Source organism: Diprion similis, chromosome 7 (genome assembly GCF_021155765.1).
Source record: "Diprion similis isolate iyDipSimi1 chromosome 7, iyDipSimi1.1, whole genome shotgun sequence".
NCBI lineage: Eukaryota > Metazoa > Arthropoda > Insecta > Hymenoptera > Diprionidae > Diprion > Diprion similis.
In genome coordinates this window covers 5,704,196-5,726,922 of record NC_060111.1, presented here as the reverse complement: position 1 = coordinate 5,726,922, position 22,727 = coordinate 5,704,196, and the positions used below count along the sequence as shown (strand labels likewise).

Here is a 22,727-nt window from a genome sequence, read left to right as displayed (position 1 = left end):
CTAGTTAATTAATTATACATAAGGCAAAGCAACGCGTACGTGTTGCATGCCTTTATTTTAGCATTGCTATGTCGACTGGCAGTTTTAAATTCTTGATAGATGTTTTAATAATTCAGGAATTGATGATTGCAAAAATAGCGTTATCATAACATTGAAACGCAAATATTCGATCTGATAAAGTAAAGTATTTACTATAAAAACCAATGTGCAAAATGACAATAACTTTCGACAGACTCTACATTAAAAGAAAAAAGAAAAAATTTCTTCTTAGCTGTAATTTAATCTTAACATGTGTACATGTACGCACGATAATGCAAATGAAATTTTGGGCAATATTCATCATTCGAAAAATTTGCATGCTGTTCACAACTTCAGAGAAAACTACATACAACTAAAGCAAGTGCTCGAAAGTATAATCAATTATTTCTTTGATAGCAAAAAAAAAAAAAAGAGAAAATACAACAATGAATAACGGTAGAATCAAGCAAAAACCACGTCGTGAGATGGAGAACAGGATTGAAAAAAAAACATACCAATAAATAAGCCACCGACATTAGAATATTACTCAACCGATTGTATCAATAAGCAATTCAACACCGATGTATTAATTATAATCACTATTGGTCTACTAATGCATACCACGCCATGCTTTATATGTGTACATATAATTGTATGTGTATTACAACGTACAACAAATACAGACGAAAAAAAAAATACGACAAAATACCATTCAGGGATAAACTGTAGATCATCCAGAAATGATTAAAACGAGTTTAGTTTTAAAAAAACGTAGTTTTTTCATATAAATCAATGTCTATAATCGTAACATGAAACTTGTAAATGTTAATGAAACATCGCAAACTCATCTTAAAAGAAAAGTGAAAATAAAGTAATTGTTCGAATTTAACGGAATATTGAAATGCGACAGATTGAATTACTCGTAGCACAACCTTTGTGATTATGATGAGAGAAAAGCTTTGATGAATGCCGATATATAAGAATACCGTAAAGAATGTGACGTGACAAGATGTGAAGAGAAAAAGAAGGAAATCTATAATTTCTATTTACCCCGGTGTTTTGTCAATTCATTGGATTGACATTGAAAGTTCAAGGAGAGAAAATGGAGAATAAATAACTCCTTATTTAATATAATGGAGATGTTAGTGTACCTAAATATGATGGAGTCCAAATCGAAGGGATACTCAATTATTCCAGTAGTCGGAGCTCGAGCCCTGAGAATATCCTGCTCCGTTGGTAGGTAGTCAGGCTTTTCTATACGTTCGAGATCGCTAAGATAACTGCAAAACAAACCAAGCCAACAGTGTTGATAGTGCATGCCATGCAAATATAAAACAACATCAACAACAACAACAAAATACAAAGAGGAAAAAAAAAACAAGGAAACATAACGTGATTAATTTCGGTGGCGCAGTATTACAATTCCAACGCATGCTCCTCCTCTCGCTTCAACTTTTTCCTAATAAAAAAATCATTACAACAGGATATTACCATAACATTGCAAAGTCCATTGGGATCTGTGCCAGAGAAAATGTGAATGAAATATTGATTTCAGATAGAATCGATCCAACGATTAACCAGACTAACGGAACAAAAGAACGCCATTTCTAAACACGGAAAAAGAAACCTTCTTCAACGAATGTTATCGCCGAACAAACTGTAAAAGGAGTTTAGACAATGCCTGTGATACAATTATTCGGATGCAATGTAAACAACGAGAATCAAAGAACGAAAAGGGACAAAATCGAACAGTAATAATACTAATAATAATAACAATAATAACAACGACGATAAAACCAACAATTAGTAACAATCAAGTCAATATAAATGCAGACACAATGCAGAGATAAAAAATTGACGCAGGCATCAGGCAGCAGGCAGCTTGTCGACGATCTTCCTCCACTGGTTATACCGACATACCTAAACCGGATCTCTTCCAAGTCAAACGGATACTCAATAATACCAGTTGTGGGTACTCTGACGCGCAAAATGTCCTGCTCCGTTGGTAGGTAGTTAGGCGCTGCGACCCGGTCTATCTCCATGAGGTAGCTGTAACATCAAACGCTCAATACCCGCAAGTCTGTTCGACATAAGATTTTATACTAGATTGAAAAATGAGATTCGAAGATCGTCAGTTTCCTGAAGAACAAAGTTTGAAAACTTTTTCTCGGGCATGTCGTTTTCATATGCTGTAAATTATAATAAATCAATAAACAAGGGGGAAAATAGCAAAAGAAAAAAGAAAAATTACGGAAACAAGATGACTCGTAACACGAGATACGATTTTTACGAATTACAGCAAACAGCATTGTGCGGTACTGAAGGTATTCGTCTCAATTGCATCGGCTGTGTTGTGGTCAGAGAGTAATCAAAGTCGGAGAGATTATATTGCTATCACTAACCATGCCATTTGTAATCAAAGATATAATCGTTCTGCATTACACCTGAATCCAGTTATTTGTGGATAGAATTTTTTATCTTGTTACCATGCGAGTTGGACATTTCTCTCTCTCTTTCTCCCCTCTCTCTCTCTCCCTCGCTCTCTCGTTGTTAGCACTACTTTTGTATGAAGCTTTTGAGATATGTGCGTCACGGTGTATAAAGAAAGAGAGAGATAAGAAAAAAGAAGCAACATTATTAGGGCATTGTAAATATTCTATTACATTGGAATCCGGGGCATGTCTGGAATTCGTGGTATTCCTTCCGTCCGATTGTAAAGAAAAAAAAAGAAAGAAAGAAAAAAAGACATCGCCAAGGTAATAGACCGTGAATATTTGAAAACCTGTGTAGAGATTAGTGAAAAATGATGTTTAACGTAACAAGTAATGACTTTTTGCTTGTTAAAATAATATACTTCTTATGATAAGATGCTTAACGACATTTCAAGCTACGGTAATCTATTTAAGCCTGTAAGAAAAAGCATTTAATTTTGTAACTTGTACGGATAAAACTTATTCATACACAAGTTATTTCTACTTGTAATGAATTTCATTGATAGCGATACTCACTATTTCGCAGAGTCTGTAAGCTGGTATTCTCGTCGACGGTCGTAACATTCCTGAATCCCAGCCTCTGCCCACAAGTCTTTTATCGCTTCTACATATGGGCTTTCAAATGTCGTTACTGTTTCAAAATCTACGCTTCGTATAAGCTCTGCTTTCTCCTAAATTAAACAAAAATGAATAGTAATTAGCAAACGGTTTCAGTTCCTAGTAGAATCGCTTATTTGCCCACAATTTGAGTTGCATTGACGACAACCTGAGAAGTGGCAACGATTTGCATTTGTCGAGTGTTTTTCTTTGATCATATTCAACCGCTGCCTACGACATGGATAGCATACTCAAGTGCGTAAACAGAGTTTTCAAGCAGCTACGTTACTTACTATATTTGAAGATTCTGCGTATTGGATCTTGAGCAGATCCATGGCTCGGATCATTGACTGCATAGCCATGAATATATTTTGGTAAACCAGCTTAATAAACCCTCGTTTGTCTTCGTCCGAGTATCCAGAACCGTGAATGATTCTCATCTGTTTGATGAATGTAGATTTACCCGACTCACCAGTGCCTGAAAATTATTTCAATCTTTGTTAGAAAATTTTATTCCTTACATATAAGAAGATTATTATCAATAACAATATTATTTCTCATTGGCAACGTGCAAGCAAATAATTTCCAGAGATACGGAAAATTAACATTAGTATCGTTCATATTTACAGCAGACTAATAGGACGAAGCCCGTTTCGCAAAATTAAAATTATTTATGAATAAAATAAATCAGTTCATCATTTTTATTGGCAAACGATAACATTCACATCTTGGTTGCAAATTATAAGTTGCTCTAAATAAATTTACTATATTCGACTGAACCTGATTTGAATCAAGTAATTTGAACTTGCATCAGAAAATGAAATGAATGAGTTTGAGTAATTTGGAAAAAGAAATGATGTTTTTTTTTTCAAAGAAGTTGTAAAAAAAACACTTTTTGGGGGATTGACAAAGTTTCAGGAAAGATATCAGACAAATAGGTGTATATTCCCAGCATAAAGGTGGTAAGTGAAAAAAAAAAAAGAAAAAAAAATTATCAAACATAGTGTAAAATTGAATTTGAAAATGCTTTTATGCTTCTAGATTATGGACCGCATCAATGCATTGAGCTCTTATACTTTCAACTATTGTACATCTCATAATAAAATGCAATAGCTGTTCGAATTGAATGAGTACGAGGGGCGATTAAAGTGTTACAAATAAATTGGCAATTTGTACCACATTCTTCATCACAAAGCAACAACGCAACGATTACATTCATTTGAATAACTGAATAGATAAAAGGTGATATGACGTTCTTTTTGATGGACAGAATGAAATAGAATAGAATTGAAATATAAATTAATTATAACGTGTATACGCGCGCGAATTTCATTAGCTCAGATTAATTGATCACATTAGAAAACTGCATAATAACTGTAAACATATATCAAAGAAAGAATTTGGAAAATCATTATCGACAGGTGTTTCAAATCCAGTTTATAGAGGCAAAATTATATTATTGACCTCTTCAATTAAGTATAATTATTATTATCGTCATCATTATCGTCGTCGTCGACATAGTCGTAATGTAATCTCTGCAATAAAGATGTTTCATCGATTTGATCTATACTCGTTGAGCTCAACTTCTTTAATTAGATAAATTGTTTTTGTCTCTTTATTTTGCTAAAAATCTTTTTACACATCATCATAGCAGTTTGGAAAAGTCCTCGTGCACATTAATGATAACAGCAACAAAGGACTGTAGGTCATTAAATTTTAGTCACACGTAGGTCGATCAATTACGAACCTATTGGAGTAGAAAATGAATCGATGCTGCATATTAATACTTTAATTTGAAGTAATTCATTGTTTTGTTCCTGACAAATTTACGTTATAGTCGTTGAAGCTATTAAATACCATTCGAAGGATTGAAAGCTTTCTTAAATATTTATTGGAATTTCTAACGAAAGAAGCTATATAAAAACTAACTGTCCAGAGTATTTCATTTTTCTTTCCTTTCAACAAATTGCGAATGATTTACGAATTTTTTAGAAAACGATTCATTTGTTTATCACCCATTTTTCTGTAAATATCGCAGAGTTGATAATAAAAAATGATTCAACAACAAAGTAGTCGTACATAGATTGTTTATCCAATTGTACGATTACTGAGGTATGTATGAAGATATCTTTAAAAATAGAAAACTGAAAAATCTTGAAATTATAAACAAAAGCTTAGATTATCGATGCTTTATTTAAAAAACTATTCAAAATCTGGAAAGATTCGTTCCATTTTTATCTACAATACCTGATTTTATTCAAACGGATTTTTGTATTTTTGCTCATTCGCTGTTTAAATCTTACCATTTGTTGATTATGTATATAGAAATAAAAAAAAAAAAACAAGTAAATAAATAAATAAATAAATAAATAGACAGTGTACAGCCAGGGCAAAAAAATACCTCAAGCATTATAATATCGAAACTGTAGATAATAAACTAAGGTAAAATGAAATACAATAAATAATAGACAGTGAATTAAAATACAATAAAACTACAGAGAATAAAGTGTAAAAGAGAGAGAGAGAGAGAGAGAGAGAGAGAGAGAGAGAGAGAGAGAGAGAATCCTGTAGTATACATAACTCTCTAAGGACCACAGGCATAAATTACAAGAAAAAAAGAGAAGCAATAATAACAAACTAAGGCTAAATTAATTTTAATAATAATAGAGAGAAAGCAACAAAGTCAAGAGAGATGGATGGAGAGAGAAAGAGAGATCCTTAGAGTGGGAGCGGATACCTACGTCGACGCGACCGACGCGACGCGCCGACGCGAAGACCCAGGCCGAAATGAGGAAGAGATGAGAGTGAAGGGAGAGAGGAAGTGGAAGGGGAAGGGGAAGGGGAGGGGGGAGGTGGTATCGCGACCGACGGTGAAAAGCATGAATGAACCGGCGGCCGGCCGAGTCGAGCCGAGTCGAGCCGAGTCGAGCCGAGTCGAGCCGAGCTTGGAAACCGAGCTTGCGAAGAGAGCAAGGCAAGGTGAGCTCTTTGCTCACACAGAGACGCTCTACTCAGCGTTTGCGCTGCTCGCTTGGCATGCCTACTCTGTAGATGACGTTACGCGCGGTGAACCGAGTGGCTGCCACCCCCGCGACGCAATGAAAAAAAATATGGAATAATGAAGGAATTGAAGGGTTGCAAAGATGGGATTTTTAATGAGGTTAAAATTCTAATTGAAAGAGCATTAAAAATGTAAATTAATAAATAGGTAATGAAGAAATTTGAAATGTAGAATAAGAAAATGTAGATGTGTATTAAAAAAATTCACGAAATTTTGATTATTCTATGAATATGAAAATTTCGATATTTCGTTCCTTCTGACAAACCGACATTTGATTTCTATCATCCCTATTCAGTTCGATCAATCGATTTCGATTTTTCCATACATTTATCATAGCTCTGTATTATTATTAGCATTATTGTTACTGGGTGTTGAGTTATTTGTGATATTCCCTGAGAATTCTAGATTTTTCAGACAAGAATCATTATTTATCCAGTTTATTCTTATCTACACAATAAATGAAAAATACAACAGTCATACGAACAAGAATATTCTAAATTTGACGAGATCACAGCTCATTGTGAGGCGAATTTATAAGAATTCGCTAGAACGTACAATTTTTAAGAGGTCAGTGCTCGGTTCATGAGCATTGCCTTGAAGTTGAAAGAAAAATTTGTTTTTTCTCACCAAATGGCTAAATTTTGTATGAACCCAGGATGAAAATTATTATATTCCAGATACGACATGAAATTCCCTGAGATTTTTAGGTTTTTTCTCTTCGATATTAATACAAAATTCTCGACCATCCGAATAGTCGCTAAAATTCGAACGATTCGACCCCCCCCCCCCCCTCTCCAAAAAAAGAAATTAAAACTAATGGAAAAAAAGTATGCAAATAGATACTGATTAAATGTTCAATGTATTCAAGTGTGTAATACGTTGATTACATCATCGTAAATATGTCCCGAAAATAGAAGTTACAACAATTTTCATAAATTTAGACTAAATTTTAGTATTTTATATATATATATATATATATATAGCTTGTAGTATAAGAGGTATTACGAACAGTTACTGGTAGTATGAAAATGAGATTAATTTACCATTTACTTGAATCGAGCGTAGTTAATTATAATATCTTGATTTCAAAGATATTGTGTGTTTGCGAGAAGAATCGATTAAAAAAATTTTCACCGGATTTGATGAAGTACTTTTTATACACACAATTAGTGATATCGTAATGTCAAGAATTTATCTCGAAGATATTAAACTTTCCTTTTTTACGGCGTATAATGTATAATAGATTCTAATTTCAATCAAAAGAATCAAAATTTATTTGAATTGTCGTTAAAAAGAAAGTCAAATTTAGATTCCATTAAAATGAACGAGATTTATTTGAACCGAAATAATTTTAGGGGATAAAAAAAACTGTAAAGTTACTCGTCCCTGAAGCGAGGTTTCATTCCTTTTCCTCACATCAATACTGTTGCTGCAGTAATTCGATGACTACAGATTGTAAATTTCACCACCCATATAGTATATTCCCTGTGATTTCCAGGTTTTTTTTTTTTTTTTTTTTTTTCCCCTTAAGGTATATCAAATTCGCTGAGAATTCCCTGATTTCATAATTTCAATGAATAACGGATATAAAAGATCTGCAGAGTCGATGACGAAGGGGTTTGTGGTCAGATTGTTGCGATTAATGTAATTAATGCGTGAACATTGAGATTCTGCATTTGTAGAATCAGTGGTATTTCTCGCGAAGCATAATCACCGATTTACTACATCATCATCGGTGGTAAAATTTTCCCATCGTTATAAACAAAGGCAAAAGTTGTCTGTTTGTGACAAAAGTGTACCATTCGTAAATTATAACCTCATATTACCGAACTTCAAATCTGATTTCAAATTCATGAGTTATGAGAGATAATTGGAAGCGAGGTTGAAAGATAAATTTTGTAAACTCTGCATGCAGCAATTTCATTCGTGAACTACGAGGGTTAGTTTAGGAATAAAAAAAAAATTGAAAATACGGAAATTATAAAACAAAGCTTATCTATGTCTATACTTCATTACAAATCGTTTTAAAATTCTTCAAAATATGGTAAATTAGTTCAATTGTTGTTGTTTTTGTTGTTGTTGTGTAGTCATCGTTGAGTATTTAATTTTAAAACATTGACCGATATTGATTATCGGATCAACAAGTGGCATTAATATTGAATTGACTACTGAAAAAAAGAAAGAAAAAAAAAAAAATCTGTGACGACGACTTGGTAAATAATAGTCTACTTAACAAAATGAATCACGGTAGAGTGAAATCGAACAAATCTTCCAAATTTCTGTCAATTTTGAATCGATATCAAAGCTTTTCTTTATAATTCCAGAAACGAAAAAAAAGGAACGATTTTTTTTTTTTTTGATCAATGAACCCCTTTAATGGGTTTTGAGCACGTCGTCACGTGACCGATTTGATAGTATTAACGAAAATCCATCTAATTATTTTGTAAAACATGGATTCGATTGAAATATTTTTCACGTGGTAGAATCATTTTCATGTTAAACGGAGTGCGCTTTGGTCAGCTAGCGAAAAAAATACTTAAAAAAAAAACTATACGATGTTTATTTAACAACCCTTGTTGCTGACCAGAGCCACTCGCTTTCTAACAATATACCAAGATCATTTTGATACGGAAAAATTCCAAATCGATTCGAAGGATATTGAAGATTATAATCCAGATTCTTGTGATAAGAATTCTTAAGAGGATGCTACAGTTAGATTTTACCGACCGAGTAAAATGTCAGATACCGATGCAGTAAAAATGCCATAGTCAGCGCTATTTTTTTTACCGCAATTCCGAAGCAAAATGTTCCGTAAAAAGTGTTTAGTTTCGTGGTGGTGAAAAAATACAGGGTGGGGACAAATTTTTGGGAAAAAAATTTCATGACATTTCCAGTTTTTTCACGTCCTAAACCTTAGTTTTCCCTGACATTTTCCAAACTCTAGTAAGTTACTAAAACCTAAAACCTCTACATTCGGTTAAAATTCAATTCGAATGATCGAAAAGTGACATTATCAGTTTTGTCCATAACCAAATTAAAAATCCCCTGACATTGCCAGGTTTTCCAGATTTTCCAGACATGTGGCGAGCTGAAAATATCTCAAGGAATTGTATCCGGCAATATAAAACAATAATCAATGCTATGAGTGCCAAACATCCGTCAATTACCGTCGCATGAAATAAGACTTTCTCATTTATATATTATGTAGTATTCGTCATTTTATATTACAAAATTTCACTTCTCTCTGGTTTATTTTCAGATACGCGTAACGCCGGGCTTTTCCAACTGACCATAGTACAAAAAACAAGTGCCGTTGAACGCGGTCGGTAAGTTAGCGATCCTCAAAAATCGGTCAGGTGACACGACGCGGTGACGGAGTCACGTGCGTGGGGAACCACCTAGTACCGCGTACAGATGCCGGGTGCCGATCGCGCCGATCGCTCGGCCCTGCCGCGTCTCGAACTCCGTCGATAAAGAAGGAAAGACACCGGAAAGACGGAAAGATGCGAGACGGCGCGGAAGACGAGTCGCGGAGGATCTTCCTTGCCTCCTCGCCGGCTAGATTCAGAGCGTAAGCTTCCTGGGGCGGCGGGTCCTCCTCGCCCGCTCCGCGCCGGGTTCGGTCGATAGACGCCGACGAGCCCCACCCGCCGTATCGGGAGCCCGACCAACCGACCGACAGACCGACAGACCGACAGACCGTGTTTAGCCGGCCGCCCGCGCCGCTGCATACGAACGAAAGAACGGACGAACGAACACACGGTTTGTCTATTCGGTTTCGGGCGGACGGTGTTGGTTGAAACTACGAGGAATGACGGGTAATTTTGAATAGAAAATTTCAAAACCCAAGATGCCGCTTTCTGGGGTTGCAGCTGTGACTTCCATTGATGCATTATCCCTGCATCGTTTTTATTTATTTATTTTTCTTTGGGTAGGGGTAAAAAAATTGAATCGATGAATCATTGAAGGACCCAGAATATCGAATTTTTATAGAGGCTGTTTTTTTATTCGTATAATTTTCGAAAATTTGGAAAGTTGAAGTATGTAAGTGAGAGTAATACAGGGAATGTATAGAAAGGTCAAAACATGGAATAGCAGAATCGAGAATCTGTATGTGATTCTGTATTGTTTGGAATAATTCTGAGGATTCTACATTCTTTGGCATTCTATGTTCTAAACTTTCTAAACTTTTTTACTTCTTCATGATTCGACTCTTGAAATTTTTAAATTCTATATATCAAGTTTTCACTTTTTTGGAAATTCGATATTGTGGCCTTTCGATTTTTTGACTTTTCTGTATTTTTACTTTCACCCCGTTTTTTCCCCACAACATTAGCACCATTTTGTGTGATATAATGTAGGTTAGGATTAATCTTGTTTTAAACTTTTTTGAAATTTAACCCGGAAGCCCCCGAAATTGGTTTCCAATAAATAAATAAATAGGAATCTCCTCAAAAGCACAGATCTTTCAACCAACCCTGTATCTTCTCGCAAGCTCTGACAAGTTTGCCATTATTTAAAACGTACATATTTAGTTTATTAAACTCTTGGTATTTAGCATATAATTCGACCGTGGGAGTAATTATTTGGAGAAAATCTTCTATAAGTGTAAGAAATCAATCATCATTTATGTTACTATTTGATAAAAATATCAGCATCGTTAAACGGAGGATTTTAAGTCAATTGTCCACTGATATTAAATTCACCAATAAATCAAATTGTAATTGGACACAGTTGGTATAAAATGCTTTATAGATGACGATGATAATTTATTGTAAGTTAGAATCAATGCTCGCTGATTTCTCCCAGTAACACATTTTTAGCAAATAATTAATACAGGGTGTCCCCAGTTATTTTTGAAAACGTAATTCCCTGAGAATTCCAGGTTTTTGTAGACAAGAATAATTATTTATCCAGTTTATTCTTATATAAACAATAAATAAAAAATACAACAGTCATACGAACAAGAATATTTTATATTTGACTAGAGCACAGTTCATTGTGAGATGAATTTGTAAGAATTCGCTAGAACGTAGAATTTTTAAAAAGTCAGTGCTTGGTTCGTGAACATTGCCTGAAAGTTGAAAGAAAAATTTGTTTTTTCTCACCAAATGGTTAAACTTTTATGAACCTAGGATAAAAATTATTATATTCCAGATACGACGTGAAATTCCCTGAGAATTTCCTGATCCCATAATTTTCATGAATACTGGAGACCATGTAGCAGTAATCAGTAGTAAAAAAAAAAGAAAAGAAAAATGCGATTGTCTGAAATTCGGAAAAATCACGATAAACCATTTTCATAGATAATCATGAGATTTTAAAAACTCAAATCTTTTTCAAACTGATCCCAGAATTGCTGAAGGTTGATTTTTTATTTGTACATTTGATTCACGTCAAAGTAACGAACTTCGAGATTGTTGAAACTATATACGAAGAAGCAATCGAGGCATTTTTCCGTTTCTTCATCCTTCAGAATGTGAAAATATATTTAGTTTAATGAGAGACGTTTAACTCAGAGTTAAATCGTCATAAAAAAAAAAATCACGAAATAGCGTTTTTTCATTCTGCAAAAAGTCTACCGTTACATTAACTTTACAATTTACATACTTCAAAGCGGCCGTTCGATTTAGGCAAACCGACCACTGCACGTGATTTACAAAGTCACAGTTCCCACGAGGTTAAATTAAACGATTTGGTAAGTTTAACGTAACGAAAGAATGAAAAAAAAAAAAAAAAAAAAAAAAAAAAAAAAAAAAAAAAAAAAAAACGTCTACGCACCTTCGGATTTAATGACTTATCAGAAGCGTTCATTCGTTTTATAGTTTAACAATTTGAGTCACAAGTATTGGTTTTAGTGGTCGCCGATTACGAATCTGAATTCAGATTTCGAAAATTCGAAATGTCGGCCGGAAATTTCAAATTTGATCAAATACGGTCAAGAAATTCTATGCAAAGTCTAACCGAAGAAAAATTCTCATCAATTTGTTTTACTTTCTTTTTCATTATTCGGAAACACTTTCGGATTATTTGGCGCCAGAATTCGACTCCCCCCGATCCGCGTAAAGCAGTTTGTTATTGAATAAAAAAAGAAAAACAATAATTTTCTTTTACTCCGTAGTTACAGTTCAACAAAGTCCAAAAATCTCTATAAAAACCAAAGAAGTGTCGATTGGAAGTAAGGTGTAAGAAAAATGATGAAATTATTTGAAAATATTTTTGACCGTCGTGAAATCGTGTGTAGTTGAAAAATTTAATTATATTAAATAAATGACATAAATTTCGATTTTTATATATATATTATATACATATATAGAAAAATTATTGTTATATGCATGCGCGACGTTATTTTATTAGAAAAAAATAGGTCAAATTTTCAGAAAACTCAATTTCAAGAACTGTTAAATAATATGTACCCGCAACCAACCATACATGTATATACTACCTACGAAAAGTATATTTTTCCGCGTTAAAAATAAAAGTTATTCAATGATAAAAATTAGTTTGTCTCAAATTTAAACGACTTTTTTTCATTTCGACTATGAAATAATAGTTGAAAAATGAAAAAAAAAAAAAAGAACATAGTATTTCACAAATTTAATGTTATCCTCTTTACCGAAACGTAAAAATTTTCCCCGAAATTTCCGATTACTTGACAAGAAACCAAGTTTTCTAACGTAAGATATTGTAAAAAATTTACACCTTCGTAAACTTTTTTTGGAACCGGTTATAGATTTACGAAAAAAAAATCACAACATTCCGTTTATTTACAGGTCGTTCAATTTCCTACAAATATATATATATATATATATATCGCTCTTTCGCGATAAGCCAATCCGTTGTTGAGTAATGAAATTCCAATGAAGAGAGAGAAAAAAAAGAAAAAAAAAAAACTTTCCCGTGTTATTTAAACGGAAAATGGAAAATCGCAAATAAGCATACAAAAACTCGATCTATTACAGAATTTTTTTTTTTTCGTCATTTTGAACGATATTTTCACGGTGACTATCAAAAAAACAAAAAAAAAAGTCATTAACCCTAATATATATAAATATCTATATATATATAATATTAATATATTATAACGATGGTATGATAAATATGGCCTAGCCTGGCTGCCTAGGCACCTGAAAAATCCGACCTGGGATGGAAAACGACTTGAAACTTCCCGCCACCGCCGCCGCAAAACACAAAAGGCTGCCTGAGACACTTTCGGCTGAACCTCGAACTGAATTTGATTAAAACACATCCCCTTCCGCCATATGCAGGAAAAAGAAATAATAAAAAAAAAAGAACGTAAAAAAAATTGCAAACACCGCCGTAAATTTCCACCAAGAAAAAGTATTTTTGCGTAGAAATAATTTTTTTGATTACGTGTGTCGTTTTTACAAACGTCAAAACCATTTTTCCAAACTCTTTCCATTTTTATACTTGTTGTTGTTATTTTTTTTTTTTTTCATTTTATTTTTTTTTAAGCTATCAAAGTAAATATAGCGTAAATTGTTCAGATTTTCTTCAATCTTGAAACCAATTTGATTAATCAGATTTCGATACGCCTGGGTTGACAAAATATCGAAATTTTCTTTCTTCGCATTCTTCTTATACTCCAATCGCGAAATAATTATAGAAATATTTCCCCCTTCTACCAATTAATTCGAAGAATAATTTTTCTCTTAGGTATGTATGTACATCTATACACGCTTAATAACCTGCATAATAATAAATACATATAGTAACTAAAAATTTTCCAAATCACCGCACAATCGACGAACCACCGAAGTTTATTTTATTTTTCCTTCACCAATGATGATTGTTTGTTTGTTGAAAGAAGTGAAGACAAATTAGGGAGAAAAAAAAAACAATCAAAAGTTAATCCTTTCCGTATTAAACGGATAAAGGCAAGGAGAAAAAAAACAAAAAAAAAAAAAAAAAAAAAAAAACCGTGGACGACAAATGCATTATTCGAAAAATTCGAAAAACAAAAAAGATCAGGAATTACTTTTATTTGTTGTAGAAGAAAAAGAAAAAAAAGAAAAGAAAAGAAAAATGTCTATATTATTTTCTCTTCTTTGCCTTTGCATAATATATATATATATATATATATATATATATATATATATATATATATATATATATAAAACTATTGGTATTACGGTGACGAATATGAAAAGAATTGCAGTGACTTCAGATAAAATGAGAAGGAAGGAGGAGGAGGAGGAGGAGGAGGAGGAGGAGGAGGAGGAGGAGGAGGAGGAGGAGGAGAAGGAGGATACTTAGAAACACAGAGATATAATATAAGAGGTTCTTATCTAAGTAAGACAAGCGGCGCAACGCGACGGTCACCACACTGACCGCTCATAGATTATAGAACAGCTACTAATGACCAAAGATAAGATAAGATAAGATAAGATAAGATAAGATAAGATAAGATAATTGTCGTTGACTTATCGCTAAATCCCGTCGGATGTGTACATTATAATGCAGGGAATACAGAAATACTTTTATCCATTTATATGTGAAGAATGTGTGAAAAATCTCTGGGCAGAAGGAAAAAAAAAAAAAAAAAAAAATGAATGATATAAATAGATAAAGAAAAATTGCAGTTCTTCCAATGAGAAACAATATATATATATATATACATATTATAAGGTCATCAAGGTATAACGTATAATAAAAATTATTAAAACATTTAACGACAAATTGCCAAAAATAATCGTCTTAACAATATAAGATCACTATCATTATTACACTATTTATAATGATCTGATATTGACCTATGCATTGTTTAGGATTTATTAAACAAATGAAGAAAAAAGAACACGTATATATATATATATATATATATATATACATATATAGGGACTGTGTAAAATTATGTTTACAAGTCGTTGTAGAAACGTGAATATTTTTTATAATTAATTTTATTCCTACATCTGATCCGTGCGAGTAAATGAAAATCTTATCGCAGGACAAATCGCATAAGCGAATATTGGTTAATTAGAAAAAAAAAAATAAATAAAAGAAAAAAGAAAAACAAAGAAAAATTTCACCGATCTAAAAGTTATTTAACCGATAAATAGCAATCGCTGATTATTTAATCGCTATTCAATTGATCATCGTTTCACTTCCAGAAGATTGTCAATGGTTTTTTTTTTTCCATGAGAGAGGAGAGAGAGAGAAAAAAAAATGGGAATACCATTCCAACAACAAAGAGGAATATTTCACGGTCAGAAAGAAAATCAACAACAATAATAATAATAATAATAATAATAATAATAATAAAACATAACAAAGGCGAGAATTATTATGAATAAATGAATTAAACGATATGAAATCCGAAGTATATATATATATATATATATGTATAATTTAAATATATAATTATTTCGTCGTGTGAGATTTTTTTTTTCCAATTTCCAATTGTTCGGAAAACTTTTCAAATAATAATACAAACAATAGTGATTAAGTAACCAATGAAAAATCAAGCAATAACACAAGGAAGAGTGAAAAAAAAATAAAATAAAAAAAATAAAACAGCAAAATGTTATAGACGAGAGAAAAAATTAAATAAAATAATAAAATTACGCCTTTATGCACGCACGTTTCCGTTTCCGGTGTGCAACATGTGGTGCATATGTGTATACATATATGTATAAATATATATCCATTCATCCATCCATTAATCCCTGTTTTATTAATACATCATTTCGCGGAAGAATTTCATTCGTCGTTTGTTAAAAATAAATTATAAAACTACTGTACAGGATTATTTTTCCTTTTCTTTTTTTTTACATACCAACCGATACCAACGTAAATTGAATTCTTGTCGCCGTATTCTTCGCACCTCGATAAAATAAAAGGTGCGAAAACTTTTTCATTTTATACCCAGCCAATAATAATAATAATAATAATAATAATAATAATAATAATCAAATGATTTTTAATCGAATAATTAAAACTCTTGTATTATACATATTATATATAAAACAAAATTGCTGCGCGGATGAAAATGAAGAAGATTGGGGGGGAGGGGGGAGTAAAAAAAGAAAGGAGTGAGGAAAGGGAGAAGAAAAAAAGAAGAAAAAAAAAAACACGTACGACAACCTCTGGAAAATCGTTCGACGTGAAAAGAATAATGTCGTTGGATAAATAAGATTAATTGATAAACTGCAATGCTGCCTAGATTATTATTTACGTCCGTTCAAACTCTAAAGCGTTTAGTATATAATTGAGTATAATTTACTTTATTCACTCATCTCTTCTATTCTATTCTTACGACAGTATATATATATATATATATATATATGTAGGTATGCGGTGCACAAATGTATAATGTACGTATACATTATATATATATATATAGGTATGTTGTAGTAAAGTAACCTTTGAACTATATATAATATATAATATAATATATGACACCCGGTGGGAGGAGATAGAAAAAAAAAAGAAAGAAAGAAAGAAGAATTTCGAAGTGAAGAATAAGGTATAATATGAAACGGAAATTGCACTGAAAGAAATACAAGAAATTGTAAGAAAAAGTACGAGGGAGAAACCGTGTTCGGTAAGTAAGTATGCGGTTAGTGCAAGGCTCTGGGGAAAATAGTTTTTCGCAATCGCTAAAGTCGTTACAGTCATTCCGCACAAATATATATATATATATATATATATTAGACTGTATCAAAAAAATTGACTTTTTTTTTTTTTAATGGTATACTGAAAATATTGTTCAAGATGACGAAAAAGAAATACCATAAAAATTTCAGATTTTAATATTGATATTTAGATGTGCCTCATCGCGATTTTCTACTTTCCATAAGAATAACATGGCAAAAATGGTTCTTGCTCCTTGCGATTTTTATAACTAGATAACGACGCGTCGTACAGAAAATTCATAAACATGTTTTTGTAGGAAATTGAACGTTCTACAAAAAAGGTCTGTTGTCATTTTACGATAAATCTCCTCCTTCAAAAGTTATTTGAGGTCCTTTGCTGATGTTTGACCTCAAACAAAAAAAATAAAATAAAAAAAAAAGTAGACATACACACACACACACACACGCACACAATTAGAATAATTGCAAAGCAGACAAATTTTGCGTTATAAATAGCATGCAGATGATTCAATTTGTAGATGAATTATCGGGGCAGAATTGTTATTTGAAAATTGAAACTTTCAAAACTGGGAATGGAGTAAGATTTTTTCAAAAAAATTTACCAACGTGTGAGAATTTTATATTCATGAAAATAATATGATTTTAAACTTCTTTTTAGATTCATTAATAATATTGAAAAATTACGTCCTCCTTCCATTTTTCTGCAAGCACTCATCTAATGATGATATCTATCTAAACAATTATCATTTTCATCAACTAAGTAGTAATAAAAATACAGTGAAATTTGTCGAGGTCTCTCTAAAAATTTCATATCCACCCTTTAATTTTTTGCGTATATAGTTGCTCGTAATTTATTTATTTATTTATTTATTTTCTTTTCTTAAGAAACGATAGATTGTTTGAAAAATCGTCACTTGATTGGAAATACGCAAAATTTGAATACAATAACGTTATAATTGAATATAAGATGAACATTGACTTGTTTAATCATTAATTTGCAATAATCAAAGTCTTTTAAAACTTAAATTTCAAAAACAAATATGACCTCCGGGTATCTTGTCGTTGGTAAAAATTTTATCCCACGCAGTAAATAATTATTCGTTATATAAAAATGAAAATAAACTGAATATTATTGTTATTATTATTATTTTTCACTTTACGTAATCGGTCTTGCGGGCAAAAAAAAAAAAAAACGAGATCATTTCTTTTTACACGATATTTTATCAATAATCTAGATCTTGAATAATCGTAGCTAAAATATGATCGACTAATAATTTACTAATTGGCTAATTTAGAATTTTGTACGGACATAATGGCAGGTTTATTAATTTTAGTTGAAGAAATCAAGTAAACGATTGTCGCATAAAAAACCCCAAGTTGCATAAAGCACATAATTAACAACTAAGCCATCTTTAATTGTAAACTAAGGCGTTCTACAATATAAGGTGACCGTGTCAAAAACGCATGAAAAAAAAAAACTATTGGTATTTGAAATATATAGTAAATCAAACGTGTTATGTAATAACGTATGAATATACCGGGTGTCCCAGAACACCGATTCTTACCCCTTCTAACATCTGAAAAACTGATTTTTATACAACCAAAACATTGTCTAAACGGTCTGAAATTTTTCGCAAAATTTTTAAAACTTCTATTTTTCACTTTGAACATTTCTAGACCGGTTTCATTATGAAGTTGTGGGAAAAAAAAATTATAAATCCATGAGCGAGTGAAAAAAATAATCGAAAAATCACTCCGTAATGAAACTGGCGTAGAAATGATCAAAGTGAAAAATAAAAGTTTTGAGAATTTTGCGGGGATTTTCAGACCGTTCGAAGAATGTATTACTTGCCATAGAAAAAAAATCAAAAAAATCTGCCCATTAAGGGCTCGGTATTCAAAAATGTTTGGAATAAAAAATATTTTCTGAGAAGTTGTTGAAAATTGTTAAAAAGATACTTTTCAAAACCAATTTATTATATTCGTAATTAATAATCGAACAGTTTGATAAAAAAAAAAAAATAAATAAATCTGAACAAATTCAGGATACTGTTTCAGAGTTGGGACAATTGCAGAAATAATATTGAATGAAAATCGGAAATTGTCAGGATCAGACGTCGGTTGTTGGATTCGCATGGAATTCCCCATAGATATGGGGAACGGAATCTATGTATACATTCTGCATTATTTTTAACAATCACGTGTTTATTGAAAATCGGTTAAATTACTTTTATACAAAAGTAGTACGTTTTGCGCGTATTTTTAGCCCACGTTCAGTACGTGTAAAGTAATCTTAAAGTTTCTACGCCAGTGCATAATAAAAAAATGAGCATTGGTTCAGTTATTTATAAAAAAAAAAAAAAAAATGCACTTTTACGTCCTACGATTGTTAAGTACTATTTAAAAACCCAAATTTTTTGACTACTTTGTATCGAGAGTCTAAAAAAAAAAAAAAGAGTCTAAAATTCTCAAATCATTACTTTTACAAAATTCTTCCCCTTTCCTTGAAATTTACGTGTGTGGCAGTGCTGGCTTATTAACGTTAACCTACCACCACCACCACCACCAGCATTTTTTAGACTTTCCCGAAGAACACAAGACTCGACATTTTGGCTGAAGTTATTAACATTAGCGTAACGAAACGTTGTGGGGAAAAAAAATCGGTATTTTGTAACTTTACACAGTGACAATGAAGTGTGGCTAAGTTTTGAGAAAACACTTCTACTTTGGCCTTATATTATAATTTACTGTATTTCAAAGATTCTTAAAATTACGAAATAACATGTTTTTCCGAAACACGAATGATTACAATAAAGTTACCAACTTCAGCCTCATAAAGAAACCCGAACTTACGATGCAGAGTTAGTTTTTTTGATTTTTCCGGTTAACACCAGTTTGAAACAGTATCAATAATATCGCCACTAATATCAATTCTCAAAAAGATATGTATATATATATTTGAAAGTCGACAACGAAAGTAATTCAAATTTGGAGAAACTCTTCTCTCCATTTGTTCTCTCGCATATAATATGACTTTTGGCATTACCCTGAGATATTTTACATAATATATTTCTATTCAACGGTATTCCAATTATGTAAAACAATAATATCAATAATAGTAATAATAATCATGACGATGACGATAATGATGATGATGATGATAAAAACTTTTCCACCACAGCGTACACGAGTGTCGTGTCTCGAAACTGTTGCGTTAAATTATATTCAATCATTCCATCCATCTGTCGCGCTGTACGTACCACCTATTAGAAAACAATCATAACAATCCAGGCTGCTATACTCTGAACTTCAGAGTACCTACACTCCACCTTCAGGCATATCTATACCAATAGTATATAATAACCTTTTCATTCTTAAGGGGTGTAAGACTGTAAAACACACGTTAAAATAAATTCATCTGCGATGCAACAACTGTCCAAGAAGAAGAATAGTCGAATTGCTTTTTAAAAATCCGTTCCCTTGATTTCCCTTCTTTGTGCGGACCGGTACGAATAGGTATGCACAACATAATACATGCATGCACACGTATGTAACAGAAGACCGTCGAGGGTTGAAGGGGAGGGAGGTGGTTTTACGAAGACGACGGAAACGACCAATCGAGAAGGATGAAAAGCAGCACGTCGAACGAGAGAGAGAGAGAGAGAGAGAGAGCGGAAGTAGAGGGATGAATGATTGCGGTTGTGACATTGACAATGAGATACGAGAAGAAAGGAGGGGGGGGGGGGGGGAGGAGGAGGAGTAGGAGGCAGAAATTCGCTGCAGCGAGTTATTTGATTTGGCGAAGTAAGTAAAATACGAGAGTGAGAGACTAAAAATAAGGGTAAAAATTGAATAAGAATAAGAATAAGAAATAAGAGAACAAACAATTCCTCACCCAAGAGCAACAGCTTGAGCTCTCGCCTCGCATCTCGCTTGTCCCTCCGAAGTTGCCTCTCGATCTCTTGGTTGATCCGCTTCTGTTCCTTGGCCTCTTCTGACAGGCAGCACGCCATGTTTCAGGGCAAAATCCTCGGAGGGAGGAGGGAGAGAGAGAGAGAGAGAGAGAGAGAGAGAGGGAGGGAGGGAGGGAGGTGGTGGTTGCGTCGTGTGGGGGTCGGTCCGAGTGGAGTGTAGGCTGTAGGCTCGGCTCAGAGCTCAGCTCAACTCGGCTCAGCTCGGCTCAGCCGATATTATCTTTTGCCGTCGGCGTCGGCGGCGACGGAGGTGGTGGTCGTACTCGTAGCGGCGGCGGTGGTGCTGCAGCGGGGAACCCGAGCCACCGTGACCGCGGTGGTGGTCCTCCTGCTCCTCCTCCTCCGGTGCGGCAGCAGCCGTTTTCTCCCCTTATTTTAGCCCCGTTATTTTGTCCTCGGTGCTCGAGCCGCGGTCGTGGCGCGACGACTGAAACGGTGAATGGACGACCGGCGGCACCGGCAGTAGCGGCGGCGGCGGCGGCGGCGGCGGCGGCGGCGGCGACCTCCTCCTTTTTCGTCTTCTTCTTCTTCTTCTTCTTCTTCTTCTTCTTCTTCTTCTTCTTCCTCTTCCTCTTTACCTTCTTCTTATCCTGCTGCAGCGAAATGCCGACGACGAGGTTGCATCAAAACCGCACTCGGTCCACTCCTGCTCTCCTCCCCTCACCCGCGAGTTGAGCTTTTTATACTCGACTCGAGGGCCACACGCCACTCGCACCAACGAACAGCGGCGGCACAGCGACGTCGTCGATCCGCGACACGCACGCACGCACGCACGCATGCACGCACTGATCACCCACGCACCGACACTCACTTTATATCGTTGACCAGCACCGAATCCGAGGGATCGCAGCTCGACGACAACACGGCTCTCGTTCCGTTTCGATCGGGCAAAGGAGAGGCTAGGCAGTTAGGCACCGTGCGCTCGGTATTCCCTCTGGGTTAAATCGTCCCTCAGGCCCCCCCGCGTACCGAGTTTTAAGTTGCACGTCGCTCCTCCGGCTCGAATTCGAGCCGCTCTGTCACTCTTTCTCTTTCCCTCTTTCTCCTTCGCCTCCACCTCCGCACTCCGCGCCACTCCGCACGGCTCGACCCTCGTTGGCTCGTTCGGAAACTCGCTCGCTAGCTCGCTGGGTGTGGTGGGCCGCCTCAGGTAACGTATGTATGTACGTACGTACAGACGACGCAGATCGTCTGCTGCAACGGACCAGCCCTCCTCCTCGACTCGCGCCGCGCCCGCGATACTCGCCGTTTATATCCGGCGGAGTTGTGGGGGCCGACGAGGAGCGCAAATGATCCTATTAGACAAACTAGATTTTCCGAAGCCTGTCGCCACGGTGTGCACGTGTTTATTTAATATGATTAAATACACTAACGAAATAGACGGAGACGTAAGGGGGAGGCACGGCGAACGGATCGGCCGGCGTTTAGGTTAAATTATTATTAACACAGTTTATCACCGCACTTGACACACTGTTTACTTTTAGTACGGCATCACCGTTTCAACGAAACTCACAATTATATCCATCGGGCACTGAGAACCGGCTTCGATTACCTTTCACCCGAAACGCGAGCGAATATCCACTTCGATTACACGGTAACCGCCTATCGCAAGATGGCGTCCATGTAATCTTACAGCGCCACTTCCCGTCATGCATTCGCAACTAAAAACAAACACCGCTCCGCGGTTGCGCAAAGGAACAAACAAAAGTCGCGCCTTTTGCCGCCAGATTTTCAAATTTCGCAACTCCGACCGCGTATTGATCCTTGCCTACAAACAAATTTATCGATAACGATAGAGCGATCGCGTCCAAGTGCAAGATTCCGAAGCGTACGACTCGAAAAAATTTACCCCTTTGCGTTATTTTTTTCCATTTATAACGGTCGTTTGAACCACATTTAAACTCAATATTGATATACTTTTTACCTTTCGATTTATTTCAACTTCCACGCGTGGAAGCAGCCAGTTTCA

General features: G+C 34.4%; 1 protein-coding gene across 6 annotated transcripts in view; it reads right to left on the bottom strand.

Moving 5' to 3' along the window:
* Positions 1-22,376, bottom strand: part of LOC124407847 (guanine nucleotide-binding protein G(q) subunit alpha) — a 29,229-nt gene extending 6,853 nt beyond the window's left edge. For 2 of the 6 annotated variants that reach the window (XM_046884376.1, XM_046884374.1), the window contains exons 1-4: positions 20,680-22,375; positions 3,401-3,585; positions 3,027-3,181; positions 1,939-2,067 (exon numbers count right to left, since the gene is read on the bottom strand). In XM_046884376.1, coding sequence (XP_046740332.1) covers positions 1,939-2,067; positions 3,027-3,181; positions 3,401-3,585; positions 20,680-20,797 — 587 coding nt within the window. In that variant the 5' untranslated portion in view covers positions 20,798-22,375. Of the gene's footprint in view, positions 1-1,169; positions 1,299-1,938; positions 2,068-3,026; positions 3,182-3,400; positions 3,586-20,679 lie in introns of all 6 variants that reach the window. The other 4 variants (XM_046884373.1, XM_046884372.1, XM_046884378.1 and 1 more) reach the window with 3 other exon arrangements.
* Between the last annotated feature and the right edge of the window lie 351 nt (positions 22,377-22,727).